At 54.0% G+C, this 23,959-nt stretch overlaps 1 protein-coding gene and 1 long non-coding RNA gene across 2 annotated transcripts in view; one reads left to right on the forward strand and one right to left on the reverse strand.

Annotated features, from left to right (window-relative positions):
- CDH23 (cadherin related 23) overlaps window positions 1-23,959 on the forward strand; it is a 442,755-nt gene that overhangs the window by 242,134 nt on the left and 176,662 nt on the right. The window contains exons 12-13 of the mRNA XM_088841955.1: window positions 15,586-15,735; window positions 16,212-16,370. Of these exons, the coding sequence (XP_088698081.1) occupies window positions 15,586-15,735; window positions 16,212-16,370 (309 nt within the window). The remainder of the gene's footprint in view (window positions 1-15,585; window positions 15,736-16,211; window positions 16,371-23,959) is intronic.
- LOC148775952 (uncharacterized) lies at window positions 19,267-22,990 on the reverse strand. The gene is made up of 3 exons (XR_016038734.1): window positions 22,641-22,990; window positions 21,528-21,793; window positions 19,267-21,095 (listed from the first exon to the last, which is right to left on the reverse strand). It is a non-coding gene; the product is annotated as an uncharacterized LOC148775952 (long non-coding RNA).

Below are 23,959 nucleotides of genomic sequence, written 5' to 3' on the forward strand. Positions count from 1 at the left end.
CTTGGCGGGTGGTGTGAAGCTGTGCCAGCATCGATACTTCACTCCTCCCCACCCAGGTATCTGTGGCTCTGAAGTCCACGCCGGCCGCTGGAGGTCATCGTCCGTGTTGGATCTGGGGGACTGCCCCCCTCTTACTCAGCTCCCTTCCCCACACCCACACCTCCCCTTGGAAAGTATCGTTTTATCCTCAGAGTCCTGCTGCCTAAAAGCAGCAGCTGGCCTCCCTGAAGACTCCCACCCAGATCAGAAGCAGAACTAACAACCTTCATCCTCTCCCCATCGCTACTTGGCTGGGTCATGCTCACTCTGGTGCCCCTTCACCATGGGCCCTGGTGAGCCCAGCCTCACTCCAAATCGTGGTTTCTAGCTCCCACCCTGCCCCGCCTGCCCCATTCACCACCCCCCATCATGGCCCCAGTAGCAATTGGTGGTTGTCTTGTTCATCCCCGACTTGAAGGGTAAGGGTAAGCACAGTGTGGCTGGGCTGTATGGCTGGTGTCCCTCCCCATCACTGATCGTGGGCTGGGAAACCTCCTTGTCAGCAGGCATAGGGAGTGCCGGGCCCCATAGGGCAGCTGCGGTGAGGCTGGCCACCACGGAGGGCAGGGAGCCTCCTCCCCTGCTTTCCTTTGTCCCCTGAGAGGGGAGAATGGTGCAGGAGCGGGGTGGGAGAGGGTAAGAGGCCTTCGATGCCAGGCAGGGTTTCGTGGCTGTATCATCACTGTCCATGAAGGCCTGGGGGGCACATTTCCTCCTTCCTCTCTAGGCCTTAGTTTCCCCAGTGAATTTGAAAAAAGAATTGGAAGTGAGAGAAGTTTTTGAGATGAGTATTGCACACATCCCAGGTTGGAAAGATGTTCTGGCACAGAGCAGAGCATGTTTCCTCTCTTTCATCCTGACGAGGGCCCAGAGCCTGGCGTCAGCAGGCAGATGTTACCTCTGCTCTTCTTACATGAGCTCGATGGACTCGGAGAGGAACCTTCCACATGAGGTCACAGAGCAGGGCCAACACACAGAGCGGCTAGCAAAGCTTGCTATGGAGTGAGCACCCAGGCCAAGGGCAGGAGAGGGATGCCCTAGAGCAGCTCGCACATTGAGTGGAAGGCAGGAACTGATCATTTGTTCATTTATTTAGCAAGTATTTGTTGAACACCTACTGCGTCCCACGTGCTTTTCTAGGCACTATTCATAAGTGAGCGCGCAGCCAAAGTCCAGCCCTTGGGCAGTAGAAGACTAAAGAAACAAATCGATATATATTATTATATGTCAAGTGGTGAGAGTAGCCACGGGAAAAAAAGACAGCAGAGTGAGGGGCCTGAGGGAGCACTGGGGAGAAGGGGGCAAAGGAAGTCTCTCCAATAAGATGATGTTTGTGGAGAGACCTCAGTGAAGCGGGGGTGAGCTTTGTGGTTATTTGGAGGAAGAGCATTCCCAGCAGAGGGAGCAGCTGGTGTGGTGACTGTGGAGCAGGAGCGTGGCTGCAGGTTGAGGAGGTCCGTGGGTAGGGGAGGAGGCAGACAGGCCTGGCTGTTGTCAGGGCTCAGCAGGAAGGCAGTGAGCAGCGAATGAGAGACTTGCTCTGACTAAAGTTTTTCAAGAGGACAGACTCTGAAAACAACCCAGATGCCCAGCACCTGCTGAGTGGACAAACAAATGTGGTGTACAGTGAAATATTGTAGAGCTGTTATAATAATGAAGTTCTGATCCACAGTGTAACACAGAACCTAGAAAACAGGATGCTAGGTGAAAGAAGCCAGATGCAAAAAGTCACCTAGTGGGTGATTCCATTTCCGTGAAGTGTCTACAATAGGCAAATTGGTAGGGACAGAAGGCACACTAGTGGTCGCAGGGGCTGAGGGAAAGGAAATGAAGAGGAAGTGCTTATAGTACAGGATTTCCTCTCAGGGTGATGAAAATACTTTAGAACTAGATATAGATGGTAGTTGTACAGTATTGCAAATATACTCAAAACTGCTGAACTGCACACATTAAAATGGCTAAAGTGATCAATTGTATCTCAGTTCAAAAACTGTAAGAATATGCTGGCTGCCTGGTTTCATAGACAAAGCAGAGCAGGGCCATTCCTTGCAGGGAAGGGCAGTAAGATGTGTGCAGGGGTAGGGAGTGTTCAGCTACAGGGCCTGTTTTGAAAGGAGAGGATTTGCTGGGGTGGAGGGGGGGATGAGGGTCACTGGACTATAAAGAAAGCTGAGCACTGAAGAACTGATGCTTTTGAACAGTGGTGTTGGAGAAGCTCCTGAGATTCTCTTGAACTGCAAGGAGATCCAACCAGTCCATCCTAAAGGAAATCAATCCTGAATATTCATTGGAAGATCTGATGTTGAAGCTGAAACTCCAATACTTTGGTCACCTGATGCGAAGAGCTGACTCATTTGAAAAGACCCTGATGCTGGGAAAGACTGAGGACAGGAGGAGAAGGGGACGACAGAGGATGAGATGGTTGGATGGCATCACCGACTCGATGGACATGAGTTTGAGCAAGCTCCGGGAGTTGGTGATGGAGAGGGAGGCCTGGCATGCTGCAGTCCATGGGGTCGCAAAGAATCGGACATGACTGAGCCACTGAACTGAACTGAACTGAGAATGACTACAGGAACTCTTTGAGCAGTTAGGAACTTGGAGTCTTACTTCCTGAGACGGTGAAGCAGTAACTTTGGTAAGGAGAAGGCAGAAGCTGTAGGTTAGCCTTCAACACATTAGGTTTGACCTGCTTGTTAGACATTCAAATTGAAGTGCCAGGAAGCCAAGCAGGAAATGGGAGCGTTGCCAGAGTCTGAATCGTAGTTAAAGTCACCGGTCTAACTGGGCTTACCTAGGAGAGGGGTACAGGTAGACTAGAGAGCAGGGCTGGGGGCCAAGCAGCCGGAGGGCACCTCAGAGTTAGGGGAGATGAGGATGAACCGGCAGAGACACTGAGAAGGAACCGCCCCTGAGGGAGGAGGAGGACCAGGAGGGAGCACTGAAGGACAGGAGAGCGATCGAGGCAGTGGAGCGGAGAGGGAGGAGGCCGCTGCCTGAGCATCTACCAGTAGTCCCCAGTTAGCATCTGTATCTGTGTTTCCTTTTCTGTTTTCAGCATAAGGACTCTTAATTACCCTCATTAGGGAATGCCCAGATCCACTAACATTTACTGAGCAAGCCCACCAGGCTTTGTTTTTTTCTTTTTAATCCACTGAACTGTCTTCCTGAGTCCACCTTCAAAGTTCTCCCCAGTACACCGGGATGGCCCGCCTCTTAGAGGGATGCAGGGCTTCCTCCCCTAGCTCCGCAGTCCAGGCAGATACGCTAACTCATCCTGCTGGAACGGGAGTGTGCTGAAATACACAGGCTACCAAGGTGAAGTGAGAGTCGGATGGATCTCCAAGGCATTCTGCTGAGCACAAGCAGCCAGCCTCAAAGGCTGCCTCCGAGTGATTCTATGACGTTCTCACAAGACAAAACTCTAGTGACAGAGAACCCATCAGCGGTTCCTAAGGGTTTCAGGGTAGGAGAGGATGACTGGAAAGAAAGAGCACAAGGGAGTTTGGGGTTGGGGTGGACATCTGTAGCCTGGTTGTGACGGGGGAATGCCAAGCTATACATTCTACAGTTTATAGAATTCTATGCACCCAGATGTCAATTCCACTGCATGTTCATTATAAAATTTATAAAAATTTATATTATTGACTTCTCCACCCTCATCCTCCCAAAAAAGATGATGTGAAAAGCACCAGCATGAATAACACCACTGGTGGACTTTTCCACTCAGCACCGTCCTTCCCTCCACTGTCATTTAATTCAACACATGTAATACCACCCTCCTCTAAAGTGAGAAAGGCAGGCTGGAGGGCCATGAGTACCACAGTGAGTCTCAACCTAATTCAGTAGGCGGTTGGGCGCCATCGACGGTTCTTGAGTGCGAGTGATACCCTCAGAGCTGATTCGTCTTTAGGTTGGCTAATCTGGACAGGAGAAAGAGGCTAGAGACCGAGCGTGGTGGCAGATAGCACTAATGGATGAGGACTAGATGTGGGGTCTGTGCAGAAGGTGAGGGCTGGAGTGAGGCTTGGGTTTAGAACCCCGGGGATGGAAGTGGCAGAAGCTCAGAGGGCAGGCCAGGGCAGGGGCTAGATGGGAGAAAAGGTGGCAGCTGCCACCATCTGCCACCACTCTGCTGGGCATGGCCAGGCTCCTGGTTTCATCTTTCCTTGAACTTAGTTCTTTATCTGAATTCCCTCACCTGCTCTCTCTCTGGGTCTCTGCATTAGAGACTTAATTTTCAGATATTTTTCCTCACACCTGTATATTCACAGATATACCACGCAGCTCATTCACTCATCCCTGTATTGCTTTGTCTATTTAACCACGGTTACTATGTGTCCAATACCTGTGTGCCTCGAAAGGCATGGCATGGGTCATATAGACAGTGCTGTTTGCAAACCTGAGCTGTGCCTGGGTTTGACTTCAGGATGCCCCGGGGCAGTTGAGTGACACTGTTATCAGGCATGGTCACCCATCTGCCTAGAGCCCAGTGCCATGTTCCAGCCCAAGATGCTTTCCATAGGGCACTTATGGTGCCTGTGTTCTGAGGGAAGGGGCCCCAAGGCTGGGCAGTCCACCTGGGCAGAGGGCTAGGAGCAGGAAGATGGATTAACCCACTCCCTTCCAGCTCCCAAGACACCCAGGGTCATGGCCTCTAAACAGTCTTGAGTTCTACCCACCCCACCCCACCCCAAGCCTCTTGAGGCAATGGGATCCCTCTCAGCCCCACTCCCTGCCACCCAGAGGCACGCTGAAGGTGGACTGACTATTGGAGAGGCAGAGGAATATAAAGTGGTGTGATTAGCAGCAGGCAGAGTCCCCCTCCTGATTTCCATAAGGCGTTTAGATTTCTTTGCCTTGCCACATTTCTCTCTCTGTGGGAACAGGGAAATAGTTTTAGCATGGTAAATCGACAGAGCCAGGCAGCTGCTTTGTGCAAGGCCCACTGCCAGCTCTACACCCTGCCCCTCCCTGCTCTGAAGCTGAGGACAGCCCCCATCCGCCAGCGCCAGTGAGGCTCATCCTCCTCCTGCTGCCGCGCTGCCCAGGAAGCCACATGAACTTCTGCAGAAGGTGCCCTGAGGAGGGGGCAGGATGATTCTGGGCTTGGGGCAGACTGGGATGCACACCCTTTTATCCTGCATTTTGGCCTGTTTGCCGTGCACCTCTGAGTACACTTACCCTTTAGCGCACTGCCCCAACCCCAGAACTCTGGTGCAGAGTTCTCTGGTGGAGCAGGAAAGGGAATTAAAGCCAGGTATGCGAGTGAGGTCCAAGTTGGCAGATTTTGATCAGAACAGCAGACCTTATTATTAGAAAAGTGGCCGCATGCTGGCAGGCTGGGCCACAAGGACTCTTCAAGCTTTCCACTGAGGGCAGGTTCCTTCAAACAGGGTCCCATGCAGGAGGGAGAGAGGAAAGGATGGGGGAGGGGGGCATGGCCTGGAATCCTTGGAATCTTGTGGGGTGGGGCATATTGTTCCAGAATTAAGAGCTCAGGTCTCATGAATCTCACTTGGTTCCTCTGCCCTTTACATTCAGGGTCGCAGTCCAGTACCTCCGGCCTGGGCAGCAGGCCCCTGCATGTGTGGACCTGGAAAGGTCCCTTCCACACAAAGCTTGCTGTTCGGCCACACCCACAGGCACTGTTAAGGGGAGCCTAGTCCTCCCGACCAGTGCCCCCTGAAGCCACTTTGTTTCAGTAAGTGCCCAGTGGGCTGATTGCTCAGGCCCCTAGAGGTCCAGCGCAGCCTAAATAAAGGTTTGGATCCCACCAGAAATGACTGTTTGGGACGTAGAAACAAGGTCAGAGTGGCTGTTTCCGTCTCTGGGGGTGGTACAGTTCGCTTTGCTGTATCCAGTGGACACCAGTGGCACCTGTGATCTACAGACACCAGGGCTGAACAAGGGCTGCTAGTCAGCAGTGCACCCATCCTCACTGGTAAGCCCAGCTCCTGGTGTGAGCTGCCTGGGGGCTTGAGCCCAGACTTTGCGGAGCATCTGTGGCGCTCGAGGGCCGGTGTGTTAGAACTAGATGCTAGACCCCTTGTTTTCCACACCCAGTGGATGCCACACTGTGTTAGAACTAGATGCTAGACCCCTTGTTTTCCACACCCAGTGGGGCAGTGGTGCCAGCTGGCCCCTGCTGGGCTCTCAGACTCTCCTTATAGAGTGGGGAACCTATTATCCTAATTTTTCTGAGATTTCCAAGGTTATAGCACCTTAAACCAGCATCCTGGGGACACTCTTAGTCCCAGACAGACTGGGACAGCTGGTCAACGAGGGGCAGTGCCCATCATCTCTGATACAGGCTTGGGAAGGGACCCACCCCAAGGCCCTGAACCAGAGAAGCCTGGACCACAGAAGAGAAAGGAACAACAGAGCTGAGCTACCACTATGTGACATGGGCTTTGCTGGGTCACTGGAGTTGGGACTCAGTGCCCAGAGACAGGCGGGGTGGGGACAGGAGCAGAGAAAGAGGCCATCGGGTGTAGCCGGGCTTTGGAAGTGCAAGATCCCCATGGTGCACTAAGGTCGTGGGCTGCAGATTAGGAAAACAGAATTTGGAAGTGTCTGTCCCTCATTTTGGAGAAGGCAATGGCAAGCCACTCCAGTACTCTTGCCTGGAAAATCGCATGGATGGAGGAGCCTGGTGGGCTGCAGTCCGTGGGGTCGCTACTAGTCGGACACGACTGAGCGACTTCACTTTTACTTTTCACTTTCACACATTGGAGAAGGAATTGGCAACCCACTCCAGTGTTCTTGCCTGGAGGATCCCAGGGACGGGGAAACCTGGTGGGCTGCCATCTATGGGGTCACACAGAGTCGGACACGACTGAGGCGACTTGGCAGCGGCGGCGGCGGTCCCTCATTTACCTTAACGCGAGGACCCAGTACACACTGTTTATAATTCCTTTCCCAGAAGTGCTGGGACTGGCTGTAGGACTGACAGACCAGATCCCTCTGGAGAGAGGGAGAGAGGTGTGTACGTGCAGGTGAGGAGCACCTGCCTGCCTCGCACCCTCTTCTGTAGACAAATAATACACACGTCTGCTAGCAATGGAACTGACAGCTCTCTAGTATTCTTCCTCCAAAGTGCCAGCTGCCAATCGGATTGAATTAGATTTCACAGGGGTTTTTGCAATACATGGAATTCACCAGCAAATTACTCTTAAAGAGGGAAAATCAATCATTTGGAGCAGAGATAAGCTGAAGGCAAGGCAGCCTCGGATTGATCCCGTCTGTGCAGGCGTGTATGGAATTCAGCAGACAACCTGGGGAGCAGAGGGTGGGATCTGCTGGAGAGAGGAACGGAGAAGGAGGAGGAGGAGGGAAGGAAGAAGAGCTGGAGGTGGAAGGCAAAGCGGAGAGGGAGAAGATGAAAAGGAGACGCTGAGAGGGGAGGGGAGGAAAGCAGGAAGAAGAGGGATAGAAAAAGAGAGAAACAATGGAGAAGGAGGGGGGAGAGAAAGAAGGAGTGGACAGAGCGAGCATGAGAGGAGCAGAAAGCAATTTGAAAGAGCACAGACGGTGATGATAGCAGGACCTTGGAGAATCACCCAGTCCATGCTTCCCATTTAGCAGGTCAGAAAACTTAGGTCCAGAGAGACAAAAGGGCCTGCCCCAGAGAGGAGCAGCAGATCCAGAGAAAACCTCAGATCCCTGGTTTTCCTGACCTCAGGCTCACGATGCTCAAGGGTCCAAACCACACGGAAATTTGGGAAAGGGGTAGAGGTGGACTGAGAGCCTGAAACGAGGTCTGTCCTTCTCTCTGCTGCATCCTGGAAATGCTCTCAGGCCAAGGCCAACTGGGACAACTGGTCAACTAGGGACAGTACTCAGCATCTCTGGTTCAGGCCTAACTGGTGGCCCACTCCCAGGGAAGAAAAACTGAGGTTCTGAGCCAGGCAAGCATGAAATGCAGAAGAGAAAAACACAGCAGAGCTGAGTTCCCACCATGTGACGTGTGTGGGCTTTGCTGGGCCCCTGAGTGGGAGGGACACAAGGAAACAAAAGATGGCTGTTCACCCAGAAATTACCAAGGAGGTGCCAGCATCAGTTCTCCTAGACTCTGAAACTTGGACGGTCCCTGGGGATTGAGGCAGAGTTAGGGGCTGGAGGCAGTGACAGCACAGGGCTTCTCCCCATTATGCCCTGGACTCTGACTTCACAGCAGGCTCCCTGTGCAGTGGACCTGGGATAGCTGCCCCCAGTGGGCAGGTGGGGCCAGAGAAACTTGGTGTCCCCCTTAAATGTGGGGACTAGAGGGAGAAGCAGCAAATTTTGAGGTGAAGGGGTGAGGAGAGGCCAGCCCCCTGCCAAGTTTACTCTGGCATGTCTGATTGGAGTTAATTAAGTGAAAGGATGGACAAAGGAGTGATAAAGAATACATCTATGGACTTTGATTTTCTGTCGCTCAATAGCATGGATTAGACAACAGGGCACGGTGGAGGAGGGAAGGAGACCTAGGGCCCCTTGCTTACATCCAAGCCTTTGTCCTTCTCTGCCTGCTACCTTCATTCCTGGCCAAATCAAGGTCTAGAAATCAGCCCCACCCCAGGAGTAGCCCCCTTCCCTTCTAGAACAATAATAACCACTCTCCTTTGTTGAGCATTTACTCCATCCCAAGCACTTTACTAAGATTTTGCAGCTCACCCACAATAGGCCTATCAGGTAGGCTTCATTCTTCCCACTTTGCAGATGAGAAAGTTGAGGCTCAAGAAGGTAAAATTGTGCAAAAAAATATCACACAGCTGTAAAGGGTATTACCTGTATATGGACTCAGGTCTAACTCCAAAGCCACCGTTGAAGTTTAGGGCCTCATACCCTGGAATCCCTGGTCAGAGGGCTCTTCTCTGGCTGGCCCAAGTTTTGGACAGGGCTTCTGTGAGGGTGGCACTGACTCCGTGGGCCCATTTCCACACTCCAGATCTCCAGCCCCATTCCCACCTCAGGGTGTCCCACCAGCTCACAGAACTCTCTCCGTGCCTTTGGAGTGGTCCCCGGCCCTTCTTCATCGTGACTCACAACACCGCGAAGTCACTAGTCCCCCTGCATGCATGTGACCCTAGTCCTTCCTCTTCTTCTGGAAGGAACTAAGGTCCCCTCCAGGACACCTTGTGGTTCATAGGATGGATGAGGGCCTCCTAGCATTTGGGTACAAAGGAAAAATACACACAAGGCTCCTGACATTAGGGAGACTCCTTTCTTAGGCAAGAAAACATAATCCACAAGTCACCCACGAAAACCTGGTGAGGCAGAGAGACAACAGTGCTGCTTAATCCTATGGGTTATGCTTTATTCTCCCCACTTCACAGACGAAGAAACTGAGGCTCCAGTAGTAGAAGGTCACACAGCTAGGAAGCAACAGAGCCTGTTTTCCCAACTCTGAAAACTTCTCCCCACTACATTACACCACTGGATCACCAACCCAGCCATAACCCTGACCAATGGCAGAGGGAGATGAGCATCTCCCAGGGGCAAACTGGTGCCGCCATCAGCAGGGAAGTGCCTCAGGATGAGGAGAACCCAGCAAGAGTCAGAGGGATGAAGGAGCCTGGGGGCTAGGTCAGGCCTTCCTCCTTTGGGGCACAGGGTCATCTGCAGAGGGAAGTACCAGGGGATGACTGCGGGAAGCCACATCCAGAGAGAGTCAGGTGCAGGTTCTGAGAGCACACAGGACAGCCCCAAGCAGGCATAGTGGCCTGACAGGGCAGAATCCGCTCCCCAGGAGGAGGGAAGGGCCCTGCATATTGCAGCTGTCAGCCAGTGTGAATCCCACCCCAGCCTCTGCCAGGGTTGTTGTGAACACTCAGTGAGCTAATAGTTGCAATAAACTCTCAATAGTTGAAAACAACGTTGGGTCCATCATGGAGCCAGTGTTAGCTGTGGGAGCTGCAAAGACGTGAGGCCAGCGCGTCCTTGCCAGGCAATGTCTGCTCTGACCTCTCTCAAGGCCAGCCCTCCACTTCCAGGAGGCAGGGGGAGGGTCGGGGTGGTTAGGCAGAGGGAGGCAGCCCCTTCTGGCAGCAGCTGATAACTTGGGCCAGGGACTGGCGTGCTGCCCTCCACGGGGGGTGGCAAGACTTCAGTCACTAGGAGCAAAGCAAATCATAGCTTGCTGCATGGGGTTGGGGGAGCGAGGAGTGATTTCATGCGTCCTTCTCCCTCCAATAAATAAATAAAGCCGAACTGTTGCAGCCCCACGGGCAGCCAGGCGGCTCCCCAGCCTGGTGCGGGGAGGGCAGGCGCTTCAGCTCGGCTCTGGGACCCGCGGCTGCCTGCTATCAGCCTTCTCATCGCCTCTCCCAGCTGGAAAAGAATTTAATCCACCGGGCTCCTCTCCACACACACTGGGACTCCTTTTGATGTTTCTCTTTATCTTCCCTCCCAACAAAATTGCCCCTCGACAGCTCCAAGAGGGCCTCTTGCCTCTCCCCACCTCTCTCCTTCCCTGCCTCACCAAGTAGCCTGGCGGCAAGCAAGGAGCAAGGGCGTGGAGGAGACCCAGCGGGGCTGGGAGGAGCGGGCGTACCCTCCGCCATTTGACTTCCCTCCCCTCCACCAAGGGGCACGCTTTGCCGCTTGGGCCTCACTCCTGGCATTTAGTAAATATAGGAAGGGTTCTCCAGTGCCATCTGATGCCAGTTCTTTGCACCCATGAGGACAGTGTTCTGGGGAGGGAATGATGTGCAGGAGACCAGGAGAGCAGGGTGGTGAGGGGCTTAGACTCGAGCTGTGCATCTTGAACAAGTTACCCTCTCTGGCTTCAGCTTCCCTCTCTGTAAAAAGGGGTGGACCGATGCTGACATCAGTGGAGTGTTGTGAAGATTCTGGCTAAGGTATGGGAAGCACATGGTTAGGGCTTGGTATATGGAAGCGGCTGTTCTTGAAGGCTCTGGGCCAAGGGCTGCAATTCATACGGGGTTTACACCCACTTAGCAAACCAGGTAAGAATCCCATACACACATCCCAAGGGGCAGGCTGAGCATTTGGGAGAATTTAGCCAGAGGGGTCCTGGGGTCTCAGGACAGCCATACGAGGGGTCCTGACAGCTGCAGGATCAAGCCTAGTGCACTTTTAGCCCCTGGTGGCAGATCAAGGGAAGGGAAGAGATCTCATTCCTTGAGGCCCAGAGACCTCACCTGAAGGGGCCAGGAAGCCCTGGGGGATGGGGGCAGGAAACCCAGTGCTGTTACCTGGCCAGCTACTCGCTCTGAATCTGCACTGAGCTCAGCACCACCTTCCCAGGTGTCCCCTCAGTCCTTCTGTCTGTGCGCCATGGCCTCAGCCCCACTCCGTCCTCTCTCCGGCCTCTCATCCACCATCTCACTGGTCGGTCTTCTCACTGTTCTGACTTGCTCTGCACCCCGCCCGCAGCCTTGCTCGGTCCAGCTGATTCTCAAACATCAGTGTGTATCAGAACCCCTGGAGAGTCTGCTAAAATAGTGCTGGGCCCCACCCCCAGAGTTTCTGACCCCAGATTGTGCATTTCTGGCAAGTTTCTAGGTGGTGCCACTGGCTCCCACAGCGCACCCGGAATGAGCCGCTGCTCTCTGAGTAGTCCTCGTCCTTGGGTGCGCGTTAGAGTGAGTGACCTGCGAGCAGTACAAGATCCCGATGTCTCAGCTCCTTCACCCCGAGTCTGGTTTCCTTGGTCTGGAGTGCAGCCTAGCCATGGGGGTACTTTAAAGCTCCCCCAGCGGTTTTGATGTGTGGCTGGTGGGTAACTACCACTCCATGCTGCCCTTCTCGCCCTTCTGGACCCCTGCGGGTGCTCCAGGCTGCCCTCCCTGTCCTGCCTGAGGGCTTCCCTGTGGTTCCCTAGGGACTGTCGAAAAATAGACCTACCTGGGCCCCACCCCTGAGAGAGTCTGACTCAGTGACCCCTGGCGTCTGTGTTTCTTCTCTAGCTCCACTGGCAGTTCTGGCGTGCAGCCAGGTAAGGAGGGCTGCACGGGTGTGATTTGCACTTGGCCACCAAGTTCATCTTCCTTTTTTAACCCTGGCGTCCCCACTGCACATGGACACAAGGCCAGAGCCCTCCAGATGGTGCCTGCGGTGGACCTCCAGGAGAGACACAACCCCCTGATACCCCAGCAGGCTCCCCAGTTTCCGTACGTGAACCCTTTGCAGTCAGCTTGCTTGTCTGCCTCATTATTAAGTATTCATTCCCCTCTCCACGCCTTTGTTTAGACCAGTCGTTCTCAAATGGTGTACTCAGACCAGCAGCAGCAGTAGGAGCATCACCTGGAACTTGTAAGAAATGCAAATTCATGACCTTCCCCCTACACCCACCCCCGCCCCAGACCTACTGAATCTTATATTCCTGGAGGAGGGAGGGCAGCAGTCTGTACTTTACCAAGCCTCCGTGATTCTAATACACACTGAGGCCCAAGGACTTAGTGTTTAAAGCCACTTTCTCCACCTGGAATCCATTTTCCCTTCATTCCTAAGACAACCCCTCTCAGGGCAGCCACTTCCACTGGCGTTCTCTTAGATTCAGCCCTGGAGTGTTCAGCAGTGCCATCTCGGTTTGCTCAGTCCACTCATACTGATGGCTGAGATGCCAGTACATGCCCCTCTACACCCAGGAGCTGCACTTAGGGGATGCCCACGTCAGGCCCCAACTCTGCTTCCCTTGGTCTGGAAGGCACCCCGGCCTGGGCGCCGGGCTCTTCTTATCCTCACTCTGCTGCCCACCTCTGTGAGCTCCGTGTCTTCTGGGGGCGTTCCCAAGCTCCAGTGTTCCTTCATGTCCATCATGTGGCCACGGGAAGAAGCTCACACAGAGTAATGGGTGAGGGAAAGCTGCTGAAGCTCCCTGGCGTCTGCGCACCTCCGGTGTGGTGTGCCTGCTCTGAGGTGGCTTTGCACTGCGCCAGGGACGGGCTGCACCTCGGCTCCCACGTGCCGCCACGACTGACTCCAGAGGGTTGTTCTTTGGTCATTCTGGCAGAGAGTTCACTGGTGTCCAGTGAACGTGTGCTGTGTGGTTGTTGGTATTGTCAGCTCTTTGTACAATTGTGAATCAAGCTTCAGAACGTGGTTTTAGGTAGACACACGCTACTGTGTGTGTGGAAGAGGCAAGCCAAGGATCACAGTGATAATATGCTCATGGATTTCTTTGGGAAAGATACTAAAGATCAGGGTGTGGTCAACTCTGGGGAAGACTCTCCAGTGGTGGGGACAGTGGGGAAAGTGAGTCGGTCGTGTGCCCTTTACACTTTTGAACTGTGTGAAGACTTCCCACGTCTGTTATGCTATGGACATTTTCTGTGTTAGAAAGATTAAAACATGACAGTGCTTGGGATCGTTTCCACCAGGGGTTCTGTCTAGGCTGCTGGGAGTAGGACAGAGGGGCATGGCCCCTCCTCTCCCAGCCTTGCACCACCCCTCACGTCACTCTCGGTGAGGAGGAAGGGGGCTCAGGGAGACAGTAGCCCAGCCCCCTCCCAACCTTGTGCCGTCTTCCTCTGTGTCCCCCCTCCCTGGGGGTGGGGCTGCACAGACCTCCCCACACCCCAGTACCTGAGTGCACCCCCCCACACCCACCCCTCCTTACTCCCCCCAGAGGCCATGGCCCATCAGTTGCGGAGGGGGCCGTTCCTCTGGAGCAGGTGTTCTCCCAGGGTCCATCGCAGCCCCTCTCCCTTACCCTGACCTCGGACCTCACCACAGTCTCTCTGATTCCTTCCTCCTCTCGGTACTTTTCCGGCTCCTTCTCTGTCTCCATACCCTTTGACTGACCGACTCCCACTGAAAGAACCTGGTAAGTGAGCCTGGGAAGGGCAGAGGCTGGGAGGCACAGTGGGCAGGGGGGCGGGGTGTTGCTCCACCTGCTGCGGGCACAGCTCAGAAAGCCCCACCCTCTCAGGGCCACGGTCCATGGGAGGAAGAGGTATCGATGTCAGCTGCTCTGAGCTGTCACAGTCCGCTGGCTTTGGCTATTAGTGCCCCTTCGGGCATTTAATTGGTCCCCTCCATCTGACGGATTGATTCCATGGCAGGGAGCCTAGGAAACTCCACAGCCCAACAGGGCCAAAGGAGCCCTTCTGTCCTGGGGGCCCTGGAGGGCCTGCTGCTTGCCTGAACCCCAAAATTGGCAGTACCTTTATTTCACCAATTTGTAGTTTTAAGTAGAAAAAACTCAAGAGACCTAGAGGTAAAAAAATGTATTCATTGCACAAATGTATCTGAGCACCTAAGGGACAGCTCCAGGGGCATCAGGCTTTACTAAGGGGGTCCTTTCTAGCCTTGCTGGGACCATCCTTCCCTTTCTGACTGTGTAAAGGCTTCCAGGTTGCCTGGATGCCCCTCTTTCAACAGAAACAAGTTCTGGAAGGAAGCCCCTCGACAGACATATCCCTGGGCAGCCAAGAAAAGGGGCGTGACTCCCTGCCAGCCCCCAGTTGCACAGAGGGGCTGTGCTGGACACTGGGCCAGGGGAGGGTCTTGCAGGCTGAGAAGGAGGAGGCATCCTTCTGGTGCTGAGAACCTAGCTCGGTAACCCGCTGGGCTTCTCCTCAGAGGTGGAGAGAGGCTCTTGACTGTTTGCAATCCCCAGGCCCCTGCTGAGGTTTGAGGTGGGGGGTGGCTAGTCTGGGGGTTAGTTCCCCCCATGCAGGAGCCTGGATCACTTTCAGGGGAAGCCAGTCTCTGGGGAGTCAGTAAGCCTTTTCTCCTGCCTTCAGTAGTGGCTCCTCCCCTGACTTGGGGCATGGGTAGCATGGAGATATCACACGTCCTGTGTGGGGACGAGCCAGGTGGCGTCTGAGGGCTCCCTGAGCTCTGACCCTGATTGGAGTGATCAGAAACGCCTGACCTAGAGTGAGGCCTCCTTGCCTGAAACCGTGGCCTCTGGCTGCTGGGTTCTGGCAGAACCAGTGAAGGGCACAGCAACTCTGCACTATCTGGGATCCTGTGTCCTCCCGGCCACCATGGCTGGCCACAGAGAGGGGAATACAGGGGTTCACTTTGCCACTCAGCCATCTGGGTGGTTCCTACTTCACATGTAAGGAAGGCAGTATTCCCCCTGATTGACACGATCCAGAGAGGGGATGTAGGAACAGCAGTTGCCTGCTGCAGCCCTCATGCCCTCTCTGGTCCAAGCTGACCCTGAATGCTTACTTGCTTCATCCCCCTCCACTCCCTTCTGGCCCTCTTTCCTTTTCTTTCCACCATCTCCCTGCTGGGTCTGGCAGATACTTCCCCCAGTTAGCGTCACTGGAACAGAAGAGGGAGTGGGAGATGGAAACTGAACCAAACCACCCACAAGAGAGACTGTGGGCATCTGATGGGCTGATAAAGGCAAAAAGAAGTGGAGGAAGTTTCCAGAAGGCCTGGACATGGGCAGGAGGGCCAGGGAGCCAAGCCAGAATCACAGAGGGGAGGCCAGGCCACTTTGGGGTGGGGAGTTTACAAGTCCTACTTCGGTCCCAGCACCTCACCTGCCTTCCCCACCCCTGCTTCCCTATTCCCCCAGCCACGCTCTGGGCCTTGGCTTCCTGCGCTCTGACGGCTTTCTTCTCTCTTCTGACCTAGGGCCTGAACAGCATGTTCGAGGTGTACCTGGTGGGGAACAACTCCCACCACTTCATCATCTCCCCCACCTCTGTCCAAGGGAAGGCAGATATTCGCATCCGAGTGGCAATCCCCCTGGACTATGAGACTGTGGACCGCTATGACTTTGATGTAAGTCCCCTAACCTCTCCTTGGCTGGGAGGGGATTTCAGGGGAGGCAGAAGGCAACATTTGTAAATGTAAATGTCCCCTACTACCTCTCCCCATTCTTCCCTTGTTGGTCTGACCTAGAGAAGCCCACTGAGCTATGGCAGGGGCTGGCCTGGGCCTTCCCTTTTCAAGGAGGATGAGGAAATGTCCAAGGATTGAGTGGAATTTTATTAGGTACCATCACAGTCTCAGAAGCCCATCAAGAGCCTCTAATGCCCAGCCTCAGCCAGTCTAGCCCCTGCCTCCCCAGCAGATTCTGTGATCACCCTGACCCTGTGAGCATTGATGGAGGGATTCCCAGGAGCACACATCTGGGATGGGCAGTGACTCAGACAGGTGCTCTGGGTTGGGATGGGTGGAGGCCCCAGGGGAACTTATGGGAACAAGGCCTCCAGAAGCATACAAGTGCTCACTGGTTCCTTGCTCTGCATACCCAGCTCTTTGCCAATGAGAGTGTGCCTGACCATGTGGGCTATGCCAAGGTGAAGATCACCCTCATCAATGAGAATGACAACCGGCCCATCTTCAGCCAGCCACTGTACAACGTCAGCTTGTATGAGAATGTCACCGTGGGAACCTCAGTGCTAACAGTCCTGGTGAGTCCTCTCTCCCTTGCAGGGCAACTGAGCTCTGGGGTAAACCATCAGGAGGCGTCCAGAGGGATTTTGCCCAAGGAGTGTGGGCAGTTAGGGGAGGGGGTACCCCCCAAGCCCTCAGAGGTTGTGGCGTTGGTGTATTAGAGCATCTGGTTTCTTCATGATGAGGCTTCCTTGGCCAGGGAAGCAATGTGAAAAAGGTACCCACCTGGGAAAAGATGAAGTTGGGCCCAGGGTTAGTTTTCTGCCTTGTCCCTGAGAGATAGTAAGCTTGAGTGGGCCAGGAGCCCTAGACCTACCTTCTAATGGGGACAGGTGCCAGCCATCTCTCGGGAGGGCAGTTCTCTCTCTCTGAGCATGGGCACCACAGAAGAATGGGCTCCTGGACCTCCCCAGCTGTCTTTGCTGAGACCTTGACAGGGGACCCTCCCAGTGTCCATTTGTATCAGTCAGGACTCATAGTCGCAAGGGATAGAAACCTTTAACTGGATCAAACAAACAAACAAAAAAGGATTGGCTCTTGTAACTCAAAAGTGTAAGTGATTTCAGGCATGGCTGTATCCAGGTGCTAGGTTGATCAGGGATCTGACTTCAGCGCTGGCCTCTGCTTTTTTGTATTGGCAGAGAGGCACACCAGCACCCCCTAGGCTCACCTCTCACCAATTTATCAACCCCAGTGGGGAAAAGAAATATTCTTTTTCAGTAGTTCCAGCAAAACTCCCAGAGCTGATTCTCATTGACCCAGCTTACTGGGGCCCCATAATTCTGATATAACCAGAGATGGGTCATGCTCCCTCTAGAGGAGTCAGGGTGTGGGTCAGCCCCATTCAAGTTACGTGGGCTGAGAATGGGACAGGGGCTGTTCTACAGCAGCCTCTGTTATCAGAACAAAGAGGGGTGCTGAGCAGATCAGTGGCAGACGTGTGCTACACAGGCTCAGGGGCTTGCCCAAGTAGGTGCTCAATAAAGCAGAGAGTTTAACCTGCTGCTGCCCCTCCCTGCCCACTGAGGCCCCCCAAATCCTTGCCCTTCTCGCAGCATTCTCACTCCAGGCACAGACATTGCCTGTCGATCCCAAACCCCCTACTCCAAAGTGTGTTTACTCTACAGACAGATGGTATGAAACTGTTTTCAGCCCCCAGGTCCTTCCCATCTGACAGTTATTAATTTTTCAAACAGATGTTTAGCTAGGCAGGCGTCAGACATAAACAGTAAGTCTGCTGCGGCTGTTTTCTTCCCGGATGCTTCCCCAGCCTGTGGCTCCGCCGGCTTTCACTGAGTTGTTCCTTGCAATCAGTCACCTGGTGCTTGAGGCCCCATGGGCCCTCCTGCAGCCTCTAAGGGCCCCACAAGAGAGAAGGCCAGGGGCTCTGGCCTTCTGGACCCAAAGAAATCCTCTTCATCCCCCCAGCCACCTTCCAGTGTCAGGGTGAAGGACAGCCAAGCAGCCTGTCTCTCACAGGGCCTGTGGCCATATGGATATACTGTACGGCAAGGAGAATGAACAAACTGTAGCCACACAGAACATGGATATATCTCACAAAAATATAATACTGCAAGGGGAAAAGCTCTACATGAAAGAATACTTTTTGTATGATTCCCTAAGTGTAAAATAGATGCAAAATTGATCTCTAGAAAAAGGGATCAGCATAGTGGTTATCTTTATATGGGGCAGTTCTGATGTCATAGGATGTTCAGGGGACAATTCTGATGTCATAGGATGTTCAGGGGAAAGTTCTGATGTCGCCAGATATTCAGGGAAAAGTTCTGATGTCACAGGATGTTCAGGGGAAAGTTCTGATGTCGCCAGATATTCAGGGAAAAGTTCTGATGTCACAGGATGTTCAGGGGAAAGTTCTGATGTCACAGGATGTTCAGGGGAAAGTTCTGATGCCACAGGATGTTCTGATTCTTCATCTGGGTGCTGGTCACATGGGGTGGGCTCTTTGACAATTCATAAGACTACACCTATGACTTGTAAACTTTTCTGCATAACGTCAATAAAAAGCTTATACAAAAATTCAGCTATAAGGCCCAGGCTTGGCAGGTGACTAGGGATTCCTTCCTGTCACTCTTGCTGGAGAAAAGGGTCTTGCTTTGCAGTCCCCATCTCCCGTGGCCCTGGCAAGGGTTGAGGGAACCTAGGGGGCAGGGGTGGGGTGTGAGGTATAGGGAGGCACACCTCTTGGCTGATGCCCAGCTGCAGGTGCCAAGGACTATGTGTGAAGCCCAGTTCCATCCAGGGTTGGCACTGGAGAGTAGGTTCTCACACTGGGTGTCCTCAAGCACTGGAGCAGTTCCTGGGCCTGCGTGGACCCACTGCCTATGACCCCTTTTCCAGCCCCTCTGGATGTTTAGCAGATGTGTTCAGCCTCTGTGGCTGCCTGAGGGTCCCCACTCAGGACTGGCTTATCTGGGCTGCCTCTAGTTCCTGAGTGTGTCTGTCAAGCCCTTCACACCCTCCCGTCACAGCCCCAGCCCCAGGGTCTGTGGAACTGTGCAGCCATGAGGTGGCCATTTCACCCCGAGATAAGCTCTAGCAGCAGGACTCCGTGTCTGAAGGCGCTCAGGTCCCAGAGTGAAACCATGGGCCCTGCCTCCCTACTGTCACTGCATACTCCTCTACCCATATCACCTCTAAGAACCTTCATTTCCCATCTGCAAAATGGGCATGATTCCCCCACCAAGGCCGCCATCAGTAGGTGTGAATGACAGATGTGAAAGCATCCCCCTGGTGACCCGTACTCACTGTCATCTCCCGTCTCCCCCCAAGATACTTCCAGCGCTTCTAGCCAATGGCAAGTTCCGTGGTCACACCCACCACACCCACTGCCCCGGCTTCTCCCACCCTGCCCTTCTCCCCTCACATCCAGTGTCAGCCCAGTCTCTCCACCTGCTTTGCTCCAGGAGGGGCTGAAGTTATAGCCACCTGCTCAGAGACTGCGAAATTCCTTCTCCTTGACCTTTTCTGGGATGTTATTAAAATGTTTCATGGGCAGCTATGTCAGAAAAAAAAAAAAAAAACTATGAAGAAAAGGAAAATGTTTTAATTTGCACTGAAGGCCAGGGCAGAGCCTGCTACATGGGGCCTATCCGACCCTCACCGCAGCAGGCATCCCAGCTGGGATGGCATATCTTCTTACCTCCCTGCGCCCTGAACCTCCCTCACCCCAGGTTTTGAGACCCTTAGAGCCCCCAGTTCTAGAAAAATGAGTTTCTACTGGTGGAGGGAAAAGGGCAGGAATGTAGCAGTCACAGGCTTGACCTTGAGCCCCACTCTGAAGGGTGACCACAGAGGGGAAGGCTGTGTAGGGGCACATTCACCGCATATGTTTGCTTGTGGGGTGTGTGTATGCTTGTGCACAGACATGTCCTTGTGTCTATGTCTTTATTTGTGTTTGTAGCTACATGAACCCCGGAGAAGGCAATGGCAAGCCACTCCAGTACTCTTGCCTAGAAAATCCCATGGATGGAGGAGCCTGGTAGGCTGAAGTCCATGGGGTCGCTAAGAGTCGGACACGACTGAGTGACTTCACTTTCACTTTTCACTTTCACATATTGGAGAAGGAAATGGCAACCCAGTCCAGTGTTCTTGCCTGGAGAATCCCAGGGATGGGGGAGCCTGGTGGGCTGCCGTCTATGGGGTCACACAGAGTCGGACACGACTGAAGTGACTTGGCAGCAGCAGCAGCTACATGAACCCAGATGCCTGTATATAGCACCTGTGTGTGTGGTGCTGGTGGCTCCCCATCCTCTAGGTTGTGTGGTTTCTTCCCCCCTCATATCCCCAGGCTGCTCTGATTCTCACCTTCCAATCCCGCCTCCTGGCCTAATAATAATAGGACTTGAGTAGAAAGACCGTGGAGTTTCTACCTAGGATTCTTCTGGCCTTCGGGCAGCCCTGTAGCCTTGCCGATGGGTACCTGGGTTCTGGTGGGGTATGTGGCTGCTGCTGGACGGTAAGAGAGCAATCTGAACATACGTGGAACACATGTTTTCTGAATCCCTACTACTGTGTCAGGCACATGGCCCTGAGGACGCAGTGGTGATGTGAGTCTTGCCCTCATGAAGTTTATAGTCTCTTGGGAAGGCCTGATGTTAGCACTAAGAAATGAGTCTTTACATTAAGCATCACTTGCTGTATGGAGAGATCGGGGGCTGTGAAAACCTGTAGCAGGGCCCCTGGCCTTGACTGGGCTCAGGGAAGGCTTCCCTGCGGAAGGAGCAATTGAGAAGGCGTTAACAGGTGGGCAAATGGAAGGAAGCGCGTTGGAGAAAACGGGAGTCACGTGTGCAAAGGCCCTGTGGCTAGAATGCAGTGAGGGGCGTGTGCTGGATAAGGAGGTAGGAGTGAGGGGTGGGGGAGGTTCAGCATCTGTCTTCCTCCTGAGTTGTGCCTCCTCCAGACACAGCCACTGGGCTGCTGTTCTGATACTGGAGAAGTCTTGTCTTCATCCATCCACATTCCCTTACCCATTCCATCCTGGTGGCCTGTGGCCGGCATTTGGGCAGCAGCTGGCAGAAGTTTTTCCTGAGATGCGCAAGGAACCGGTCTGGCCTCCTGTGGTATGGAGCTTGTGTCCCCAGGGCAGTGAGAGAAGGACACTGAGGAGGAGCAGCAGCCAGAAGGGCAGGTCTGATCCCACTTTCTTCCCTGCTCCGGGGACAGGGGTGCTCAGCAGAGATGGGCAGAGGACGGACTGTTGGACAAGACAGGATTCTTCCCTGGGCAGGAAGCAATGCAAGAAGGAGAGGTACATAAGGGCCCTAATGGGGCAGGTGCGGGGCCCAGAACCAGCTCAGTCTGCTTAACCCAGGGGTGGCGTGCCAAACCCTCCTGGCTCCTCTTCCAGCCCATCCTTGGGAGGCTGGTACCATCTCAGGCAGGTCCTTGAATCCTGTTCCGTTGTGGACCAGTCACTCCTTCTCTGGGATGTGGTGAAGAAAGTCGTGCCTACCTGTATTGCCTAGGTTGCTGGGAGGTTCCAGCGGAGTGGGATGGATGAAATAGTTAAGGGTTTACAGACCTAAATTGTGCTTCTTACTGTCACTGGCGCCCCATCTGGGCACCCTTCAGCCTGTGTGTAAGCCCAACTCTGCCAAGATGGGTCTATTTCCTCCCCTGCCACCCGGGGAGGTACCCTGACAGGATCCTACCTGGGAGTGTTGTGACAGTTCAGTAGAATGGTGGGTGAAGATGCTCAGCGCTGAGCCTGGCCAGAAACACTCAGAAAATGTCAGCAAGTCATGCTGGCCTCCTGGCTGAGCTGGTGGCACCAGGACTGCCCCCAGAGAAGCCATGTAACCTGGGCGTGTCCCTGAGCCCCTGGGGCCCTGGTGTCCTCGTTATAAAGCAAGATGGTGGCGCCAGTGCTGCTTCGGTGACTTCTGGTTCCTTGAGGCTTAATTCCAGCTCACTGTGCCTGAGAGGAAGGGTTGACTTTTGCTGTCTAGTTTCACTCCTGGCAACATAGACCTGTTCCTGTCCTTCAGGGGTCCCTCACCCACCCACTGTTCTCTAGAGCTCCCTTGCCTCCCTCTCAGCCCCCATTTGGAAGTTTGGTGATGATTCCAAGGTGGTCACTTCCCCACTCCTGGAGCTCACCAGTTTTCCCTTGTCATCCAGCCTGGCCTCCTTCCCCAGCAGCATCAACAGAGGCAGCCCTGCTGCCTTTGGTCCCCTTCTCCTCCTCCCCTGCCCCTAGTGAGCACCGCTGACACCAAAAGGGAAGGGTGATGTGTCTGTCTACCAGGCAGACCCAGGTAAAGGCCAGCCTCGGTCCTGGAAGAATTGAAATGCAGCGTGCCTCTCCCATCAGCTGTCAGGCTGTGGGGCCTCTTCCCTAGCTCTGTGATGCCTACAGGCTCAGGACACACCCCCTCCCATGTTGCTAAGTCCAAGGAATTTAACATGGGCCTCACCCCGGTTGCTGGGAACTCAATGGCCCTGCAAGGTGGTCTGGAAAGACCAGTCCCCTGCCTCAGCTTAAGTGATGCTCCCTGGTCCCCCTGGCCCCTTGCAGAAGGACTTGCTACTCTGCAAGTAGAGGAGATGCCTCCCAGCTGCATCAGTACCTTCAGGAGGGAACCTTAGGAGCAAAACCTGGAAACCAGAGAGACCCAGGTTTAAATCATGCCCCCGCACCGCCACCTCCGTGACCCTAGACAGATGCCTGGCTGTGTCCTATCTCCAGTCCCCAGAATTTGCTGTGGGGATGATAGAAGTAGTCTCTGTCCCAGGATGAAAAGAGGTGCATTTAGATCGCTTACCCCCAGAAAGCACTGAGTGGCTGGCAGCTGTAACAGCTAGCATTGTTGCTTGTGTTCTTATCCACCATAGAATTTGGGGCTCAGTGGAGCTTCAGAGAACACTGAGGAATCACTGCCGTGAATCACTTGCCATGCTTGAACCTGGGTCCTGGGCACTCTCTCCTTGGCTCCGACTCCACTGAACAGTGGGTCCTCTCAGTGGACACACTGGCTAGTTCTTGCCTGTGTCCAGCCCTGGACTGTGGCACTCAGGCCCCAGCGTCAGGTAACAGAAGACAGAGGTTAAAGAGGATGCGGGAGGAGGGCTAAGATTCAGAGGAGCCCACAGCAGGTGCCACAGGAGGACGGGCTCCTTGTGAGTGCAGACTGGGCATTTGCTTGGGAAGCTGGAATGAGGAGAGCCCCACCCTAGGTTTGATGCTCTGCTGTCACCATCTTGAAATTCTTCAGTTTTGAACAAGGGCCTTGTGTTTTCATGTTGCATTGGGAAATTATGCAAATTGTGTAGCCTGTCCTGGCTACAGGAACTCTGCAGCTCTGTGCCCAAAGGAGCTCCGCGGTGGTCCGTTGTTTTTGTCTGTTCCCACATTCCATCAGCACTGCCTCAGTAATCACTTGCCATGTGCCGTGCTCCAAGCAGGGGCCCACCAAGCTTGTTTAGGTTCCAAAGGCTGTGTAAGAAGCCATCCCACATTTGGCCGCAAAAAGCAGTGACCGTTTTCTTACTTTCATGGATCGGGTGGGTCAGGAATGTGGACAGGGCAGCAAGGAAACCCTTCGCTGCCCCTCCAGGTCTGGGGGTGACTCCTCCCTCTGTCCAGTGCCTGGGATGCTCTGGCTGAAGTACTGGCTCAACTGGACACTATGTTCTGAGCTCCTGGCTGTGGTCTCTCCACATGGCCCAGGCATCTCAGACACGGTCTGTAGCAGGAGCCTCCCAAAAGAGGCCTTCAGGGAGTGAGTGTCTCAAGAGAATCAGGCAGAAGCCACGTGGCTTTTTGTGACCTAGCCTAGAGGTCACCCACATCATTTCTGCTGAATGTTGGTTACAGTGAGTCACCAAGGCAGGTTCACACTTAAGAAGAGGAGCTATAATCCCTCCCCAGCTGTCAGTGGGAAGAATGTCATAGAATTTGCACAAGCGAAGGTGTCTTAGACCCCCTTGAAGCTCACTCCAAGTCAGCACCCCTTTCCTGAAATACTGCACATGAGCCTGGTGCCAGGAGAGAGCCAGTTCCCACTCCTCCTCCAGAAAGGAAGGAAGGTAGGTAGGTCACTCAGTCATATCTGATTCTTTGTGACCCCATAGACTGTAGCCC

Source organism: Moschus berezovskii, chromosome 12 (assembly GCF_049115385.1).
Source record: "Moschus berezovskii isolate FMDL1 chromosome 12, NW_MosBer_1.0, whole genome shotgun sequence".
Lineage (NCBI taxonomy): Eukaryota > Metazoa > Chordata > Mammalia > Artiodactyla > Moschidae > Moschus > Moschus berezovskii.